The following is an 18,459-nucleotide window of genomic DNA, read 5'->3' on the forward strand; positions in this document are numbered from 1 at the left end:
GGAAGATGACTGACGAAAAGTCCAGGCATGGCATCATCTAATTATTGCTTCTTTTGTCTGTGCCAAGGACGTAATAATTTGTTACTTCTTCTAGGCGAAGGGGAAGTGATTACAAGTTTCTTATGGGAAGCAGAGGTACCGCTGGGCTACCATTAGCAGTGCCATGGGTATGAAGGGCAAATTAAGCTTGGTGATCCTGCCAGGCTTACGTTCACGAAAGCCAGGCTCAGGATTTATAAATATTATTCTCTGGTGACAGACATAAGTGGCCCTCTGAAGAACAAGACTCTCTGTATTTTCTGCCCTTCTGTCCTTGTCCTTCACATCAGTTCTGTCTCTTAATGTTTTTTGCTAGACCATCCTGCTAGCTCCTTCTGAGCTGAACTCACTGAGTCCATTACTTTCTTAATTTCAGTCTCCTCCTTGGTGTTCAACTTTACTTTATTGCTCCGTTACCAAAAAGAAAAAGACTGCTCACCAGGTGGGTTATCCCTATCTCTCACTGCTCTAAATTTAATCCAGGTTTTTAATATAAATGAGCTATCTGGTCGGCTGGGGAAAACTGAGTGTGTGTGGCAGTGTGGCTCAATCATTGGCATCCTTGCCCCTAGGCCAGAAGGCTGCACTTTCATTAGTCCCATACCAGGATGTGGCTCATCCCTGGCGCTGCAACTAGGAGTCGTGCTACTTGAGGAGCTGCACTCTGGATGAAATGCTGCATCGAAGCGCCTTGTCCTGGTGGCTGGTGGCCAGGTGGAAGTGGAAATATCCCAGAGAAAGATTTTCTTTTTTTTTTTTTTTTTTTTTTTTAATGAAGAAGGTATAATCCTATTGTCCTGGTAGTATTTCCTCTTTCATCAGAGCAAGTACAAATGTCAAGGTCTGGGTGTAAGAGCCATGGGTAAATACATGTGGCTTCTCTGTTCAGGCAAACGGTCACTACCCTGACAGTTCAGTAAAAGGTATTTAGGGTGCCACATATCTGAGAGGCAAATTATAAACCCAAGCTGTATTCTCTAATATAAGAAAGCACAGAAACAAAAAGCCAAGTGCTGGGTTTCATCCTGGATAGCTCATTAACTTAAAAACAGAGTACGAATGTAAATTATAACCCTTGTTATTACTCATAACTACAGTTCAGACGATAACTTGGCGGTTTGCCCATGACTCTTTTATAAACCAGTAACCTCCGGAATAAATTATACATCATACATAATACATAATTGTCCTTAAAAAGGCAATAATTGTTCTAAAAGGTACAGTTTGCAGCGTGTTTCACATGAAACGTATGCCACAAAGCCAGCCGAGTAGCTTGGGCTCCAGGTTCCTGGATAACCTGTGTGCTCAGTGGTACTGGAGTTTCAAGTTGTTGCCTCAAACCTGCGGTGTCCCAATATGGGATGACTTCCCAAAAACAGTATGTGTTGTCTTCTTGCGTTCTCCTGTGGCAGGGGCGCCTGTGCTTCTTCCAACTTGGGCTGTGACAGATGCCCTCACCTTTCTTTGATTTATTCTTGATGAATCCTGATGTTTACAGCATGTGTCATGCTGGAAGGGCTGATTTCCTAGGGTAATTGCTGGATTTAAAACAGAATCTCATTTCTGTGCAGTCAACCTAAATCTTTCATTCTCCCAGGACGGGCCACTTGTACTCAGTTGTGCTCTGAAGGGGACATCAAGGCAAAGCCAACAGCAGGAACACACACCACGAGAAACATCCTCTCCCCAGTCTCAACACCTCTTCATGTACACGAGGTTCTGTGTACACCTAGGCTCTTTCTACTCTCATTATGATATTCAGGTGAAGAAGTAATACACCAAGAGTACCATACTAGGAGGAGTTTTGGTGTTGCTCCTGCTAATGGGCTGATTATATATGCAGAGCTACTCGCTATTTATATGGAGAATCGTATTATCTCAGTGCCAGTCAAATGTTTTTAATAACGCACATTTAGCAAAAAAATCATTTATAGAATTTTGTGCTCCCCACACCCTACCCCAAATCCTTTCAAACATGCTTCATCATGGTTTTTGCTTCATATATTTTGGTTTGCAGTTTTATAATGTTAATGTTAGGTTACCAGCACAAGGCTTTCTTTCTATGATCAAATTTCCAATTAATTCTCTTTGCTTGTAGGTATTTTTGTAAGATAGACAGCAGGAAGGTTATGTGTACTTTGTCTCCCCCCCCTTTGTTTATTTGTCTGCACAAGACACATTACAGGAAACCTTTCACACGGGAGTTGCTGTGTCGCTGTAATAATTGATACCGGAAAGTTATGTGAAGGTCTTATTGTGCTAAATAAACCAGCTTTTTCTCAGAATGAAAAGATAAATGATGGGACCTAAAAAAGAAAACCCTTTAAAAATGATCTACAGTGTAAGATATATAAACTACAGGAAAAGTACCCACATATTTTTATCATTGGAAAGAAAGGTCGCTATTTTTCTACCACGGTAACAAAATAATAATATGTTCGGTTAGCAAAAAACTCATACAAGCAAATGTTAAGATGCTAATAGATGTTGCAAGCCAGAACTTGAACAGAGAATTCTGCTTTCCTAATGTGGGTTTGCTGCCCTTCAAATGATTAGATTCTGTCAATCAAAGACTGTTTTCACATATAAAGCTATTATAGCCTGATCTTCCTCATTTCTGAAGGGCAACCAAACTTGAATGCTCTTGGTGATAAAATACTGGTTGCTTTATGCCCTGATTTTATAGATGGGTGTTAAAACAAATTTAGTCTTAAACTTTCTGTGGAAATAATTTGAAATGCAATTTGCTATGCATGTATTCATCTTCTCTCCTCTTGCTCTTCAGATTTTTCCACAGATATATTGATGATAGTGGATAAAAAACGGTTATCTCACACCGTTTTCCACCATGGCCCATTTCACCATCCGGTCTTCCAGCTGAGCTTAGTCTAAGCTATCTAAATGAAGAGTCTGCAAGAAAACACATCTTTGCTCAGGAGCTAGCAGCCTAAATTTAGTGTAGGTAAGAGTGGTCTTGGAACTGGGTTACTCTGGTGGTGTAGGGCTTGTAGGCTGCCTGCATCTATAATGTCCTGCTAGCCCTGGTCTCAAAGTGACGTGGAAGCCCAAACTCTTCAGTGGTCGACACTACCTCCTATTCTGGCTCTGAGGTGACTCTTAAGTCAGCTGGCTTTGCGTTCATGGAAATTTCCCCACTGTAAGGGGAGACAGAGAGGGAGGGGACCCCAGGGACCGAATGCCATGGCAGCCCTGCCCCACGGACAGTCCATCTCCCCACAGCTGCCTGGGTTGGGGCTTTCACCAGGGCTTAGTCCGGTGCATCACGGGAGGTAGCAGCAGAGGTGTAGTCGATGGAGAGAGCTGAAGAACCGCAATCAAAACATGCCCCCCCCCCCCCCCCCCCCCCCGAGACGGAATAATTTTAAGCAAACATCAGTTAAAATCTCAGTGTTGTTTGGTACACTGTTGTGTTTTTTTTCTGAGCGAAACACTGGTTGATAATAAGGTTCTTGTGTCAACCTGTGGTAGTGCCTGTTGAGAAATCTTAATGATGTTTATTAATTTAATTACAGAAAGAGAATTTATTTAAAGGCCTAAGCACAGAGACAAAAGTAAGGTTGAAGTATCTATTCAAGCTCTGCATTTCCTGCCTTTTTGAGCACTTGATTTCAGTATTCATGTTACAGTAACACAAACAGTATTTTTAGGAGTCATGTGTGTGTGGTTTTGACAGATAATTACAGTTATGTCAGGAGTTGCTCTTTCTCCCTCAGGTCAAAAACTGTTGTTGGCTTTGGTGGTGCAACACTAAGTGTCTCGTTTTTTGGGGGTAGGCCACTATTTCAGGGTAGAAATAACAGTTACCTGCTGAGGTTATTGTAAGGTTTACATCCGTAGTGATACAAATGGATAGACTACTGCACTCTAGTCACTTAAAACTTGCTCTTTCTAAACACATCTGTCCAACTTGCCTGCTAAAATATCACTGAAAAGGTAAGAGAAAAGTTTGCAGACATGGCTAGACAAAGTATACTTCTTCCTCAAAATAATAATCATGGTGTTTAGCTATTGTACTTGGTCTAAAGAGCCTGCTTTTGTCAACAGTGGGTGTCTGGCACCACATACTGTACCAGGTTGTTGACTCTGGCAGGCTGGATACAGGGCAGCCTTACAGCCCATCCAGTAACTTACTCTGAATTTACCTGAGTGCTGGAAAGTTGGGCAAAACTTTCCTCCTGGATGCATCCTCCTCCTGCACCAGCCTAAGCCAACGTTGGATGGCTGGTGTTCTCCTGGCAGCAGCATCTCACCCCCTCAGTCCCACACTGGTTGCTTTGTCTTGATGTCTCATTTATCTCAGCCCCCATATCCCCCCCATGATAAGTGGCTCCAGACACATGCCTTTTTGATTTGCCCCACAGAGTTTTATCTTCTGCCTTCCCTCCCTCCTTCACGTGTCTTTTGCAGAAAACTGTGCATATCGGGGCTTCTTAACATACGGTGTGGCGGGATGCTTAACTGCCTGCCCTGACGCCGTTCCCTTCCCAGAGGTACAGCGGCAAGGGCCAGTTATCACGTCCTTGTCAGCCAGAGGGTGTCGAATGATAACTAGCTTTCACCCATGCAGCACGGTGCTTCCCAAAGAGCGTGGGACAAGGAATTAGAAACAACTTGGCTTTTCCTTCCTTTGGCTGTGAGGAAATGCCCGCTGTTAGCCTGTGATTTTAAGCTCGCTCTGTGTTGCGGCAGAGCCCAGCTTTACCGATGCTATCGCTCCCCTCAGGTTGTAATAGAGTTATGGTATCTCCTTCCCTTGCGTGGAGTGCCCCATGTTTGTGGGCCGCACGCTCATGTAGTTTACATTTCTTTAACGGCTTTTATGGCGTTGTTGCGTAGGGATAGGTCTGTCTGAAGACAGCCAGAGTTTAGAGCAGTTAAAGCTTTTGAAAGAGATTACCATAATTACAAGAGATCAACATTCAGTGCTTTCTCCGCTCCACCCTCCCTCCCCGCTCAGCCGTTCCCCAGCAGAGCTTATCACGGGGCAGGCTGCAGAGAGGCAGCTCGGAGAAAGTGGCTTTAGGGTGACAGTCACATATGGACGCCGTGCCCAAAGGGTGACGTCGCTGCCTTACCTGCGGGACCGTCAGGCTTGTCGCTGTATTTCCACCAAAGGCAACTGAATCGGCACTGTGCTTAGTTAGCAATGCTGTTTTTGATAGTCCTTATCTTCATCTGTTCGTTTGTATTTTAATCAGGACCTCATCATTTACGTAAGTGCGATTCTTGTTTTGTTAAGTGGCATTCCCCATAGGATTGCTTAAGAGTGCACCTACAGAAATCTTACTTAGCCATCTTCCCTGAGTTACATCCCTTCCAGCACTTGCTAATGTTTTGAGGTAGTAGTGAAAAGTCACAATAGTGAAAAAGGGTTAAAAGCAAGAAATACAAGTACATCCTGGATAGATGAATCCATTTTTCCACTAATTAATAGCATACTTCTAACAATGGAAAGCTATTAAAACATGAAGGTGTGTTTTGTGAATCACATTTATCAACCACTATACATGCTGAAGTTCCATTATTTATTCTGTATTTTTAACATAGCGTATGGATTTTTTCATTCAAATGTAGAAAGTAGCAACAAAAAAAACATTTTTTTTGCCTCCATTTAAGTATATATTCATGCAAAAACGAAAATGTAATAAGAACGGTACATTTTAATGTCAACAGTAACCTTTATATGGTGTTCCTTAGATAAAACTGTGAATATTGGAAAAGGAAAAAGAAAGATAAGTGGTTCCCGTATTCATCTTAGTCCGCAATCTATTTTACCCACTGCTGGTTGCTGGCATTGTTTGATGATATGACACAGTAACGGAGGATCAGATTATCAGAAAAGGAGATTCCCAATTTAATAGTTACTTTCGGAAATCAAAGTATTTTTTTCCTTTATCTTAACATCTCAAAAATAAGTAGCTGTTGAATTTCAAATCGTGTAGTCTTCCTGATTTATCATCATATCGTGGATACACTTGGCTGTCTAACATCAGGGAATCCAATAAGTCCCGTCACATAAGAATAAAAGAGAAAATCCTATTGGATAATGGTTTGCGTTCTCCTCTACAGTGATTTATTTCTGTCACAAGACTTAATTTTATCATGAGGCAGATGCTCCATCTATATCAATGCAACACATTCCTGCATTCATTTGTTTCACACCAAAATTGTACCTGATCTATTTTCCGATGCATTCTGGCTTATTTAGTACACGGAGTGATTAGGTGGTGTTTAATCACATGTGTAATTTCCAGTTTTCATAATTCTCAAGCATAATAAAGCGAGGCCCATGTGAAGAAGCGTAATATTAAATTAAATTGCAGAGAGTAGCAGTTAGAGATGCAGCTGGTGTTAGCGTTTCGATCTACAGCGTGTCACGGCAGAGCACGTCAAGTGGAATAAGCCGAGCTTACTCAGGTGATCAGGTGATCCGGCCGAGGAGAGCGTGCCAAACTTTGCCTTGCATTAATTTCACCCAGGCTACAATGAAAAAAATAGCCATCGCACCTTCTCCTTCGAAATCTGCAGCTCCTCCAAGCGCAGAAAGCCTCTCCGGCACGTTTTAACGAGAAATGCGTGTCTTATCAACGCTTCCCCCCACCCCTCCGTCTGCCACTTAATACAGATTATACTCTCCTGAATAATCATCTTTATTCAGCGGGGCAGCTGAGGTCCACAGGTTGGGATCCTCTGCCAAGTGTCATTACACCGTGGGAGTGGGCTGCAGCTGCTTAGCCGCCCTTATCCGCGCCGCCGCCGCCGGCCGGGAGAGCCAAGCCACCTCCCTGGGATGCCGAGCGGTCCCGGGGAACGGCTGTCAGACCGCTGAACTGCTCGGTCAGCGGAGGATATATGTGATTCCCGTTTTGACATTCTGCCGGCAGGACCATCTTTTGTCAGCTGCCACTGACAAGTGACAGCAGAGCTGTGACTTCCAGGAAGTTTATTGTCGTCTTCTCCAACCTTCCTCCACTTCCCTTCTCTTTCTGTAAATAAGCCTTGACCGGCCACCCCTTCCTTCGGTATGGAGCGTGCACGAGTGAAGGTAGGCGCGACGTGAAGTTTCCCGAATTTACAATTTCGTGGTAGCACTGCAAGGGAATGAATAGACGGGGAAAGGGACCGAGTTAATGACAATTCTCTAAACAGCTGTTGTACGATTCAGCTTCACTACTTCAGTTAATTAATCAGCACCTTGCTGGCAACTCTAGGGGAGATACTCGTTAGATACTGGTAGCAAACAGACAATGCTTTCATATCAAATATGTTCAACAACATCTAATACAGCGGTAACTTCCACAAAAAAGGGCAGGGAAGACGGAGGCTCGTAAAGGCACTCACAAAGCAGCATTTAATATCCTGGTAGACACGGATGTGCTACATACGCTGCTTACTTTTTTATTGCTCTCTGGCTTAAAACACTGCGGACTGACAAACGTAAACTTTCACGTGCTCGTTAGAGGCATTTCTTTAAGATAATATTCCTATATATATGTTTATATAAGTACCGTGTATGAGTGCACATCACATATTGCTGCATTTGTGTATGATTTCAGAAACCATACATTCTAAATGAAACTGCTCTGTATTTTGCTGCAGGATGAAAAATGGGCAAACTTAAATCCTTCATGCAAATATATCTTGCAGAAAGTCAAAATGTGATTAAGATCAAAAAAAGTCAGTCGGGAGAGTGCTGAGTCTACACATCAGGTTGGAAAATGGCTGTTGTCTCAGAGATTTCCCTCTTTCCTCTTCAGCTTAAAAAGGAGATACTTTGCATCCTACCTACTAAGTCGATAACAGCATTCATATTTTATGAGGAATAATGCACAGAAACCTTAAACCAATGAAATTACATCTCCACATTTGTAGTATATTTTATATTTTAGTACAGTCCTAAAATTGCCATTAATGAATGCTAGCTTCAAGTTCAAGACAAAACTGGCTTTAAAAAAAATGTTACAGCCCTGTTATGACAAAAATTTCCTTCTGCCATGCTGATTTACTGGTAAATTGCAATTCAATGCACTGTAGTTCCTTTTCTGAGACCTCTTCTCTTGCTTTATTCACTTTTCTGATTTAACCCTCTTGTAGGGTAAGCAGTAAATTGCAATGAAAATGACAGCGCTTAAGAGACCGAAATATATTTGCTGTCAAATGTTCCATACATGCTCAGTTTAATTTTTCAGTTGACTTTATTGATTTATTAAGAATGATAATAGCCTGCATATCGCTTCATATACATAATTGTCACATAAATCTTCAATATTACTGGCACATAATTGTGTCCACTGTGGAACGTAGTGAATGGGTTTAAATGTTTAATGCCGTGTTGTTTGTGGAGTTCAGCACCAGGTGGTTTTATGGGGTTCGGGGTCATTCTGGGTCTGTCCAAAGCCCTGTGGAGCTGCAGGTAGCGGCATCGCCTCAGGTAGGACTCACTGGTGCAGTTGTAGGAGTCACCAGCGCTCTGGAACAGGGCTCGGAGTTGTATTAAGCAATTTATGTGGACAATTTATCCAGTCTGCCGCTACGTACTGATGTAGACAATTATAGCTCCAGCTCTTTAATGAAACGTACATTATGGTAGAAAGAATATCATAGCTTCTATTATACTCAGGGGAACTATAAAGAGAAATGTCCTTTTTTAAATTAGCTTTACGGCACTGAAGCTTTTATGTATTTACATGCAAGTACACTATTAACCCAAACTACTTGTTTTGAACTCTCTCTGTTGTCAGCTCTGGGGAAGTGACACAGGCTAGTAGAAAAACTTCTTTTGTGCCTACCTTTAAACATTGCTGGCCTTTCATGTTAATGGGGAGCTTGCTAAAACTTCCACTTTGCTGCAGTTGTTCACACGACAGTTAGAGCAGGATGCTTTCTTAATCCTCCCTAATCTGTAGCAAAAACCTCAGATAAAAAAAGGACTTTTGTCTAATCCGGCTTCTCAGGTATGGTTTACTTTAGATTTGAGCTATAAATATCTTTCTTTACTTTGTTCTTCTGAGAAGCAAACTGTTGAAAATGGGGCACGGATTCATTCTTCACCTGCCTGTTCAAGAAAGAGAGAAAGACCATTTCTAATTCGGAAAAGAGAAAAATAGAGACAAGGCTTTTGGTGTGGGTCCTGCATTTGGTGAACACACTTGGGAGCAAACTGTGTTGCAGAGCTGTCTTGTTGCCTTATTAACCCCCGGGCAGCCGTGGGCACAGGGCACCCAGCACTGAGTGCTGTCGAGCATCAGGAGGGTTCAACCTCTGTTTTCAAAGGGTGAAGACAGGTCCATCTGCACCTGAAGGAATTGTCTCCATAAACTTTGGTGTTAACATTTCAAAAATATATTATCGCATTCGCACTTACTCATTCTTGTATGCTAAAAAAAAATATTGCACTATGAAATGGAGAGATGGGGTGGGGGAGAGACTGTATGCTTGGAATGAAATAAAATTAACAGTTTTGCCATTGACTTCCGTCAACTCAATATTTCATCTGCATTTTCTCTATTTATATACTCCACATGTCTCAGATATCCTTAAATCACAGTTGTTCTTCAGTGGCAGGCCAATCCACACAGAAGTGAACTCAACAGATTTTTTCTTTCATTGCCTGTAGTGAAGCTAGATGAAATACCCACTTCACTGCAGTCCAGTTTCTTGAGTCTGAGGAAGAAATTTGGAAAGGAGGAATAATTAAAAAGTGAAGTAAATGCCTGAGAAATGAATTGGAATGACTTGATACAAGGTGGTATAAAATTAATGGACTGTCTGAAGGCTTTCAATTATTCCTGTTTTCTTTTGCAAACTTTCAGGGGATTATAAATGGATATAAGAAAATTGCTGCTCAGAATTTACTTGATATCCAAAACCAGGCTTCAATGAGACTTTTCGTAAATCATTATTCCCTGGTAACAGTGTTACGATCATCTCCATATCCGGATGAGGGCATCTGTTTAAGGTTGTCAATGAGCTAAAAAGAAAGTACTTTTATGTCGTCTACCTGTGTATGGCTTTTGCACATCATTTTCCACACAGCCCCAAATCTTCATCATAGCAATCCCTGGACGTCTTTGTCCAGTCTGAACCAATTTTCCTTTCCTTCACTTTGAAAATCTACTGAAAAAACCCCTCCTTTTGAGAAAAAAAAAAAGTCAGTGCCCTGCAAATACAATAATTCTGAAACCTGTAATGTTTTCCATGTACTTAATGCAGGGCAAAGGCAAAGGGTGGATTTTATAATCCCTTGAAACCATGTGTGTATATCATAGATATAAAATGTATATAAAATTAGAGAGAAAAGGTTGAATTTGGATCTATAGTCATTTGGAGTCAGAGATTAACGATGACAATGTCATCTGGTAATGAGGGGCTAATGGGGCTAAACTTCATCAATTAAATCCTTTCTCTTTTATAGATTCATAGATTATAATGCCAGAAGGGAATACTGTGATAATCTAGTCTGACCACGTCTTATAACATATACTATCAAACTTCCCTGAAATAATTCTTGTTTGAACAAGAGCATTTATTTCAGAAATAAAGCATCCAGTCTTGATTTAAATTGCCGTGATTGGAAATGCCTGAGAAACCTTGATAAATTGTTGGAATGGTTAATTATATCTCTCTGTTAAAGGGGCACACCTTCTCCCTCCTCTGAGTTTTTCTCTCTTCAGGGGGACGTGGAGAAGCGGGGTCTTTGTGTGCTGTGGACATGGTGTGGCATAGGTCGCCGGGGGGTTCCTCATCCTCAGACGAGCACTCCCACGTCGTGGGGAGAGCAGGGGGTGAGCCGGAGCCTGCTGGGGTGGGTACAGGTGTGTGCCTCACCCCGCGTCTCAAGGGCAGAGGCAGCAGGCGCAGCCTTGGTCAGCTCAGGGGCACTCCCCGTGGGCATCCTGGCAGCGCTCGGCAGCACGAGGGATGCGGGCTTTCCCTGTCGGCTACCTGGAGCAGGGAGCAGTCTGTGTCCTGTACGGTTTTTAGTGTCATGAGCCTTCCTGTACTTTGGTAGGGAGCGACTAGTTCAAGCATACCTTGCATTTGGGGACATCGGCTGTCCCTGAATATTGGGAGGTGTTGCTGTCAACTAAGTACCAGCCAGTGAGTTGTTCCTTAGTGTAACGGACACAATTTGCATCCTGGGACTTACCTATGCTTTATGGCAAAACTTTCTTGGAGCAGATACTGTTCAGAGTTGCTTTAGTTGACTGTCTTTCTCTCTCCTGCCATACTGTCTGCCTCCGCTACTCTCCTCTTTGCTTTGAGAACCAGTTTTACAGTGGGAGATAGAGCAGGGGTGGAGTGGAGAGATGCTGCCTGAGTCCAGAGGGACTTGCGTGCCTGCGCTGCTTCATTCCTAGCCCAGACCCTTCCTCCCTGTCTCCTCCTTGCACTTTCTCCCAGCAGTTTCCCTGCCAAGTGACATCATTAGGACGTGGCTGGGAAGCAGTGGGTTAGCAGGGAGCACTGAGAAGAGAAGGAATGGGCAAATGAGCTCCACGACATGCTCAGCCCGGTCCTCAACTCAGCTGCTTTTGCCAGCCGCTTCTTTGGAGGAGGACGGAACGAGATGCGTTTCAGGGTCCTGCTGGAAGTGAAGAAGGGCATGTCAGTGCAGGGAGCGAATCATGGATGTAGCTAAGCTTTGTCCTCCATCATAAGCCTTTCTCCTCAGCCCAGCCCGTGCCCGAGCTGGGCTCAGCCCCAGCATGTTCCTGCTGTGGGGATGCAGTGCCCATTTAAAAAGTGCTCATCTAGAAAATGGAAGTAGAAAGATTTTCTAAGAGACCCAGAAGAAAAATTACTTTAGATAGTAATTAATGGTATATGTACACATCTAGCGTTTTAATATCATGCAAGGTTTTGCATCCACTGGAAAGTCCTGTGCTACTGATTCGGATGTCTTGCAAATGAGGGACATAAAAATAACAGGAATCACATGTGGGAATCTGAAATGCTGGGATGAAGAACCTGGCTCTCCAGATCAAGAAGCACATTTCTTACTAGTATTACCTTCCTAGATTTTTGTGTGGCTTATCCCAGTGTCTCTCCATGTTCTGCACATTTTCTGCAAGGAAAAGATCTTTTGTATTGAGCAGAGTATTTTTCCTGTAAAATTTCATGACAAATAGTTATTACTTTTCCAATCAGGGAAACTTAAGAAACACATTTAATTAGCAGACTGAGAGCATTGTGAATGTACTCTCTGTGGGATCGAGATTCTTCATTTCATTCAGTGAGAAACAGAGACCTTCCGTTTGGCAGCTGAAGACTCTCAGTTCAGTCCCGCAAGGGCTGGCCCATCAGACAACAGTCTGCCATTGAGTTTTTCCTGAGAACAGGAATTCTGAGGGAATAAGGATTGCTTCTGGGTAGGAGTTAGGGCAGCCCTCAAAACTGGTCAAATGAGGATTTTCAGTTTACAGTATAAGCCAAATGAACGTTTATGTTTTTTTCTGTAAGCTGAAAAGTCCTGAGTATCTCAGGAGGAGTTTATGGCCTTTCGTCATCTTCATTGATCAGGATCAGCATTAATCAGGTAAATTAATCAGAAAACGCCTTTGCCTCTCACCATCACAAAGCAAAGCTCCTCCTGTCCTGTCCCCTAGCATTTTTATTAGACTTTTTTTGGCTGAGAACAAAAGTTAGAGAACCCAGAAGTGCCAGGCATCCACAGCTCCCGGGTGAGACTGCTCCTGCAGCAAATGTTTCCCAAAGAGCCTCTCATGTCGGTGGTACCTACGCAGCTCCGAGGAGTCAGCATCACCAAAACACTGGCCTGTGAACCTCCGCTGTTCCTGAAATGCCTAGTGCTGCTCCTCAGTAGGAGCTCCGTCTCCAGAGAGGCCAGCTGTGCTCCTGCTGCTCTGAAATGGCAGATAAATGGGGTTTTTGAAGGCAGATGGCAGTTTCTTATGGATAATGTAGTATTCCAGTAATTACTGTAGGAAAATGATGTAACCTAATGTGTATTAGTTCTGCTACTATAATCTAAAATGTATTAATATTGTGGCAGTACTATACTGTTTAATGGTTGCATTAATACATACGCTGCGGATATTACGGGTATACTTGCATTTATATCGCGCACTTTACTGCAATATTTACAACAGTATTACTTTCAAAATTATGGACAAAGTTGCCTGATTTCATGGGTGGGTCCTACCACAAATAGTACATTTCATGGCTTGTTATAGATTATTAGGAAAGTCATATGTGAGAATCATTTATATAGCTTAAGTAGTTATCAATACAAATTTTATGAACAATAAAAACAAACACCAGTCTCTCAGCAGTAAAGCTATTAGGATACATATTGTAGCATTTGTATTGAGGCTTCTGACCACTTATTTTTTCCTGGGTATCAAGTTCAGTAGGTTGTGAGAGGGCTCAGATGCTGAAGACCAGACTGGGTAGCATACATTTCACAAAGACCCAGGCAGGATTGCGCAAGTAGCTTCTTGCCAACAAAACCAGACCAAAACATGAAAGAAAATAGTCCTTTTAAGTTATGTCCACAAATACCATTATAAATACAACCCATGATTAGTGCATTGTACTTCATATACTATAGGTATAGTATGTTGTTACAGCTCTCTGCCCAACACTCCATGAAAGAAAGTAGTCCAAAGCCTCTAAAATATTAGGGTCTTTGGCTTGATTTGTCACGTGCCCATAAGTCTTTGATTTCCAGTTCTTCAGCCATGAAGTTACGCATTACACAGACTCCTGTGAGTCCTCTCCTGCTAACAGCCGCTCTCCAGATATGAGCAGTACTGAAGTAACGGTCCAGCCTGCGATACGGAGAGGACTCCATTTTGCTTACTCACAGTTTCAGAGGCGTAAAATGAACTGCAATGGGAGGAAACAAATCCATCCATAATTCTTATTGCAATTTTCTGATCTCTCAGTTTATTTTTCTGTTATCTAGAACTATATTGCATATTTTAGGCTATAACACTGGCAGGATCTGTTTAAAGACAATTAAAATGCAAAATTTAAGGTTGCATGGGAGTATAATTTTATATGATTTACTGTCTGGCTTTTGCCAAGCACTCCACTGTCACTAGCATAACATTTGGTAAATAACTGAATTTAAGGAGTGTGCTAGCCAGAAGGTATTATCCACACCAATCTTTTTTTTCTTTATCTGCTTTGAACAAGCTGTTTCATATATTGGAAATTTGTTAACAAACAGAATAAGGCTTATACAAAAGGACTCAGCATTTAACATTTTCACACGCTACTGAAATGCTAAACTTCAAAGATTTTTTCTTCTGATTGCTAAGCCTTAATTAAAACAGATTGCAAAATACTAAGTGTACGGTGAGAGATTTGCGGGAGATATTTGGAATCAGAACATCTCAGCGATGGTTTAGTTACATTTTCTTCTGACCTCTGAGCACAAACGTTACCCCAGCTGAGGCTCTGAGAGTAAATCCTGATAGCATTAAAGTCAGCAGCAAATTCACTCAATCTCTGGAAAATAGGCCCTACAATTACAGACTTAAGAAGCTCAATCTACTTACTTTGTCCAAGAGGAGGATGTGAGATGATGGGATGACGGTCTACAAGGTATTACCTGAAGACGATACCTTCGATAGCAGACAGCTCCTTAATCTAGGCGAAAAAGGCGAGCTGAGATGCCAGGGTTAAAAGATGATCCCAACAAATTCAGAGGAGAAATTGGCCACACTTCCTCATGAGTCGCATCGCTAGCTTCTGCGGCGAGTTGCTTGGGAGCGGGATGCATTGCCTGCTGGGAGCTTTTAAGTCAGATTACAGCTTCAGAGCCCTGTTTCCTCGGGGGGGTGGGGTGGAGGACCCTGCTGGGACCCCTGGTGCCGGGACCCCTGGTGCCAGGACCTGTGGAAAGTCTCCCTGCACTAAGTGCAATGAGAAGTTTGCTCCCAAAGAGTTTTAGCAGTTTGGGCCTTGCAGCTTACAGCCCTGTCAAGTCTCACCCGGGCAGTGCCGTTCCCATCGGCTGCACCGTGGATGTGTGGGTACGTGTCACACGTGCTAGTGACAAAAGGAGTGACAGGGAGTAGCCGGGAAATCAAAATTAAAAAGCCTATGGGTGATACTAACCTATCAAAAGCTTGATGGTCCCAACAACTGCCTGTTGTAGAATTATCAGGGGCCAGCAGACAGCAGCTACCCCGCTTTACTGAGTGACACGTTGCTTCTGCAAGAAATAAATTAGAATTCTCTCCCCAAGACTTGCTTGGAGGGTGTGGGAGTTAGAGCTTTCCATCCAGTCCCTCACCATCCTTCCCTGCTGGGAAACATGCTGTCCGCCCCGTGCCCCACCGGGAACGTGGGGGCCAGGCTCCCCACACGGTTTCTCCCGTGTTACCTGGGATTCTATGTGGCTCACCAGGACTGCAGCAGGAATGGGATGAGGGGAAGTTATCCTGGCATACAGCCTCATTTGAAGTAAAAAATGGTTTTCTGCAATGACACAGGTTATTACTCAGAAGGTAAAGTGGAAGGAGGATTAAGATTTGGTCATAATTGCATGTTTGGTATTGTGTGTGCTGTACACAGGAGGATGATGTACCTAAATTATGTATCCCCAAAGTCTCCCTGACAAATACGCCATGAGAGTCTCCAAGAGACAAAAAATCAAAACTAAACCCAGTGTCTTCCAAACTTGCCGTTAAAAGACCAATCCTGTAAGTGCTATTTTGTTAAAAATAGTTCTGGGGTATTTCATCGAGCCGTGTTTTCTCAGACCTTTGGGTTCTTTGCAACAGGCTTTAGTTCTGAGGACTTATGTCAAAAAGTCACTGTATTTAAAGGCTAATTGATGTGGATAGCTGTAAGGAAAACTATTGTGAATACCCCTGTTCTTTTTCTTATCCAAGCACTATTCATCTCATGTAAATGTTTCAGAAGCATTTTTACTCTGCCTTAAGGCATTTCAATTAATGCTCAGATACATGCTGGTAAAAGCTTTACCTTATGGTTGTTTACTCTGAATTCCCTAGTATTCAGCAGCAGGTTTAGGACATCAATAGGTAGCGACGACTAACATGAAAAAGTGAATTAAATCTTTTTCTCTTGAGAGACCTCACATTTTCCACATTGTTTTAGGAAGGCTGTGTTCCCTCCTTACTGGCAGAGATAGGTCTCTCTTACGGGGGCTGAACGGGGTTTCCCACAGGAGTATTCCCAAGCCTGTAGCTTGACAGTGGTCACGCCCAAAATTAAATCTACATTTTAATGACATCATGATTATCATTAAAACTAGGGACAAGACTGTTCTTAACTCATCCGGATGCACCAAGGCATTGCAGTAATATTTATGATATTTAGAAAATGGCTGTGATACTCTGCGAGTGGAGGTTGCAGCTGACAGCACTGACCTGACAGACGTAAAGCTCCTGGTTAATATAGTTTAAATTGACTTTTACTTATTGCAATTATTCAGTGCTGAAACTGTACAATTAATTGTAAATCCCTTGGATTACTCCCTTCCTTCTCTAAAAGGGAAGAAAAAAACTTTTCATGGCCTTGTAGGTTTCTGCTGTTTATTTTAACACTTAAAAGATCACTTTAAAATGACATGACATGCGTTGATGGCTTTCATGTGATATGAAAAGTTGGTTTTATCATTGATTCCTTTTAATATGTTAAGAGTAATATTTATCCAGTTTGGATCTGTGGAGCCAAGTCTGTTCCAGTTGATTGGAGAAGAGGCTTTGGGTGTGCAGCACGGTAGAGTTTAAATGATGTGTTCACAGGCAGAGGAATTTTCTGTCATACTGCTGTAATATTGGAGTATTACTGTAATAATACTACTGTATATTTCTGTAATACTGATATTTTCACAAAAATTCTTCCAATAATACCAGGGTCAGTCTTCCCCACAAGCAAGCCAGTAGTTTCTAACCCTGGGACAATCTGAAAAGGTTAGTGGTACTTAAAAGTAGATAAAAGAGTGTAAGAAAAATCTGAAGCCCAAGCAAACATATTTTAATGATTTTCTGCAATGGTTTCACAGTCTCTTGATGTTCTCCAGTTGTCTTTTTTCTGCTTTCTAGTCTAATGTGCTAGTTCTAGGCTGAAGTAGATGCTACTGATTGGTATCATTTTGTTAGTAGAATAATAATATACACATATGTATTATATTGCTGAGCAAGACCCAGATCTGGAAAGAGAGGAAGAGAAATTCATCGTGACACCTGTGAAAGAACATGTTTTGTGAACCTAAGGAAAATATCTAGATTATATCTCACCCTCCTGATTTAGGCACATGGTGAACCAGTCCTTGTGAAGTAAATACCTACATTGTGAATAAGAGAGGTCCTCCTAATTTAGGTTCCTAATCCGTAATTAATTAGACTCCTAATCCAGATCTCCCTCTCTTCAGGCTTTCAAAGACACCTACTTTTCTTTGTTGATTACAGAGGAAATTTCCACCCTCATCTCCATAAACATGACAGAGTAGGTTGAGCAATAGTGGTGAGGAAAGCCTGGAAACTGGAGTGACTGGGAGCAATAGGATGAAATGTGATTTAAGATATGGAGGATGGAAATTGTGCAGAAGTGTGTGTGTATGGATTTATGATGGAAAGGGGAGGCTTTCTGGAAGCAGCAGAAAGAAGAAAAAGGGAGCATTTCCACACTCAGATTGCACAAGGCTGTTCATAACTGTCACTCATACGGGACTCACTTCAGTGAAGCTACTGCTTGATAATTTTATTGTGATGCCTATTTTCAGTGGAAGTTTTAAGACCTAATCAGTGTTCCTGGACCATTGAAAGTTTAAAGGCAGAAAACTTTCTCAAAAAATGTCTATACTAGAGCTAACTGATTTCTGCAGAACAGCAGTGGCTTCAAAACTTAACTCCAAAAGTCTGGTTCCTGCCTGGATACCAGTTTGCTGGGAATCCAGTTAGCTAATAAAAAATGTACAACATTTTCTCTTGCCTAAGTTGCAGCAGCTATTTAAATATCAAACTGTTATTCTGGGTAATCAAACAATGGAAAAGTTGTTTGTGTGTACTGCATTATTGTTAATTAATTTACATCCAGAAGTATTTTGAATGTATATGCAAACATACATTAATCATGTTTTAAAGGCGAATGTGGGAAGAGCAAAGCTTGTAAGAGTAGCCATGTAGATGTAGAAACCGTTAATGTTTCCGATGCCCTGTGGTAGGAAGAAATATATTAAAAATTGATTTTTGGTTTCTGCCTTTTTCTTGGTAACATTTACAATAAAGGGTATAGCAGAAAGTAGCCTTTAAATTGATATTTCAAAGCTTTTTATGTTTGGGATATGTTTTTCCGTATTGTTAATGGGTTTATATAGCAGAGTAAAAAGGTCAGCTTCTGAATATGACGGTTTTATTCTTCTATTAAAAAAAAGAGATGAGTTTAGCATTCATG

General features: G+C 41.9%; 1 protein-coding gene across 2 annotated transcripts in view; it reads left to right on the forward strand.

The window, feature by feature from the left end:
* Positions 1–18,459, forward strand: part of PPARGC1A (PPARG coactivator 1 alpha) — a 373,640-nt gene that overhangs the window by 238,895 nt on the left and 116,286 nt on the right. The window contains exon 1 of one of the 2 annotated variants that reach the window (XM_049795232.1): positions 7,073–7,105. The exons of the other annotated variant lie outside the window; for it this stretch is intronic. Coding sequence (XP_049651189.1) covers positions 7,085–7,105 — 21 coding nt within the window. The 5' untranslated portion in view covers positions 7,073–7,084. Of the gene's footprint in view, positions 1–7,072; positions 7,106–18,459 lie in introns of those variants that run through there. 2 annotated transcript variants of the gene reach the window in all.

The sequence above is a fragment of the Accipiter gentilis genome, chromosome 3 (genome assembly GCF_929443795.1).
Source record: "Accipiter gentilis chromosome 3, bAccGen1.1, whole genome shotgun sequence".
NCBI lineage: Eukaryota > Metazoa > Chordata > Aves > Accipitriformes > Accipitridae > Astur > Astur gentilis.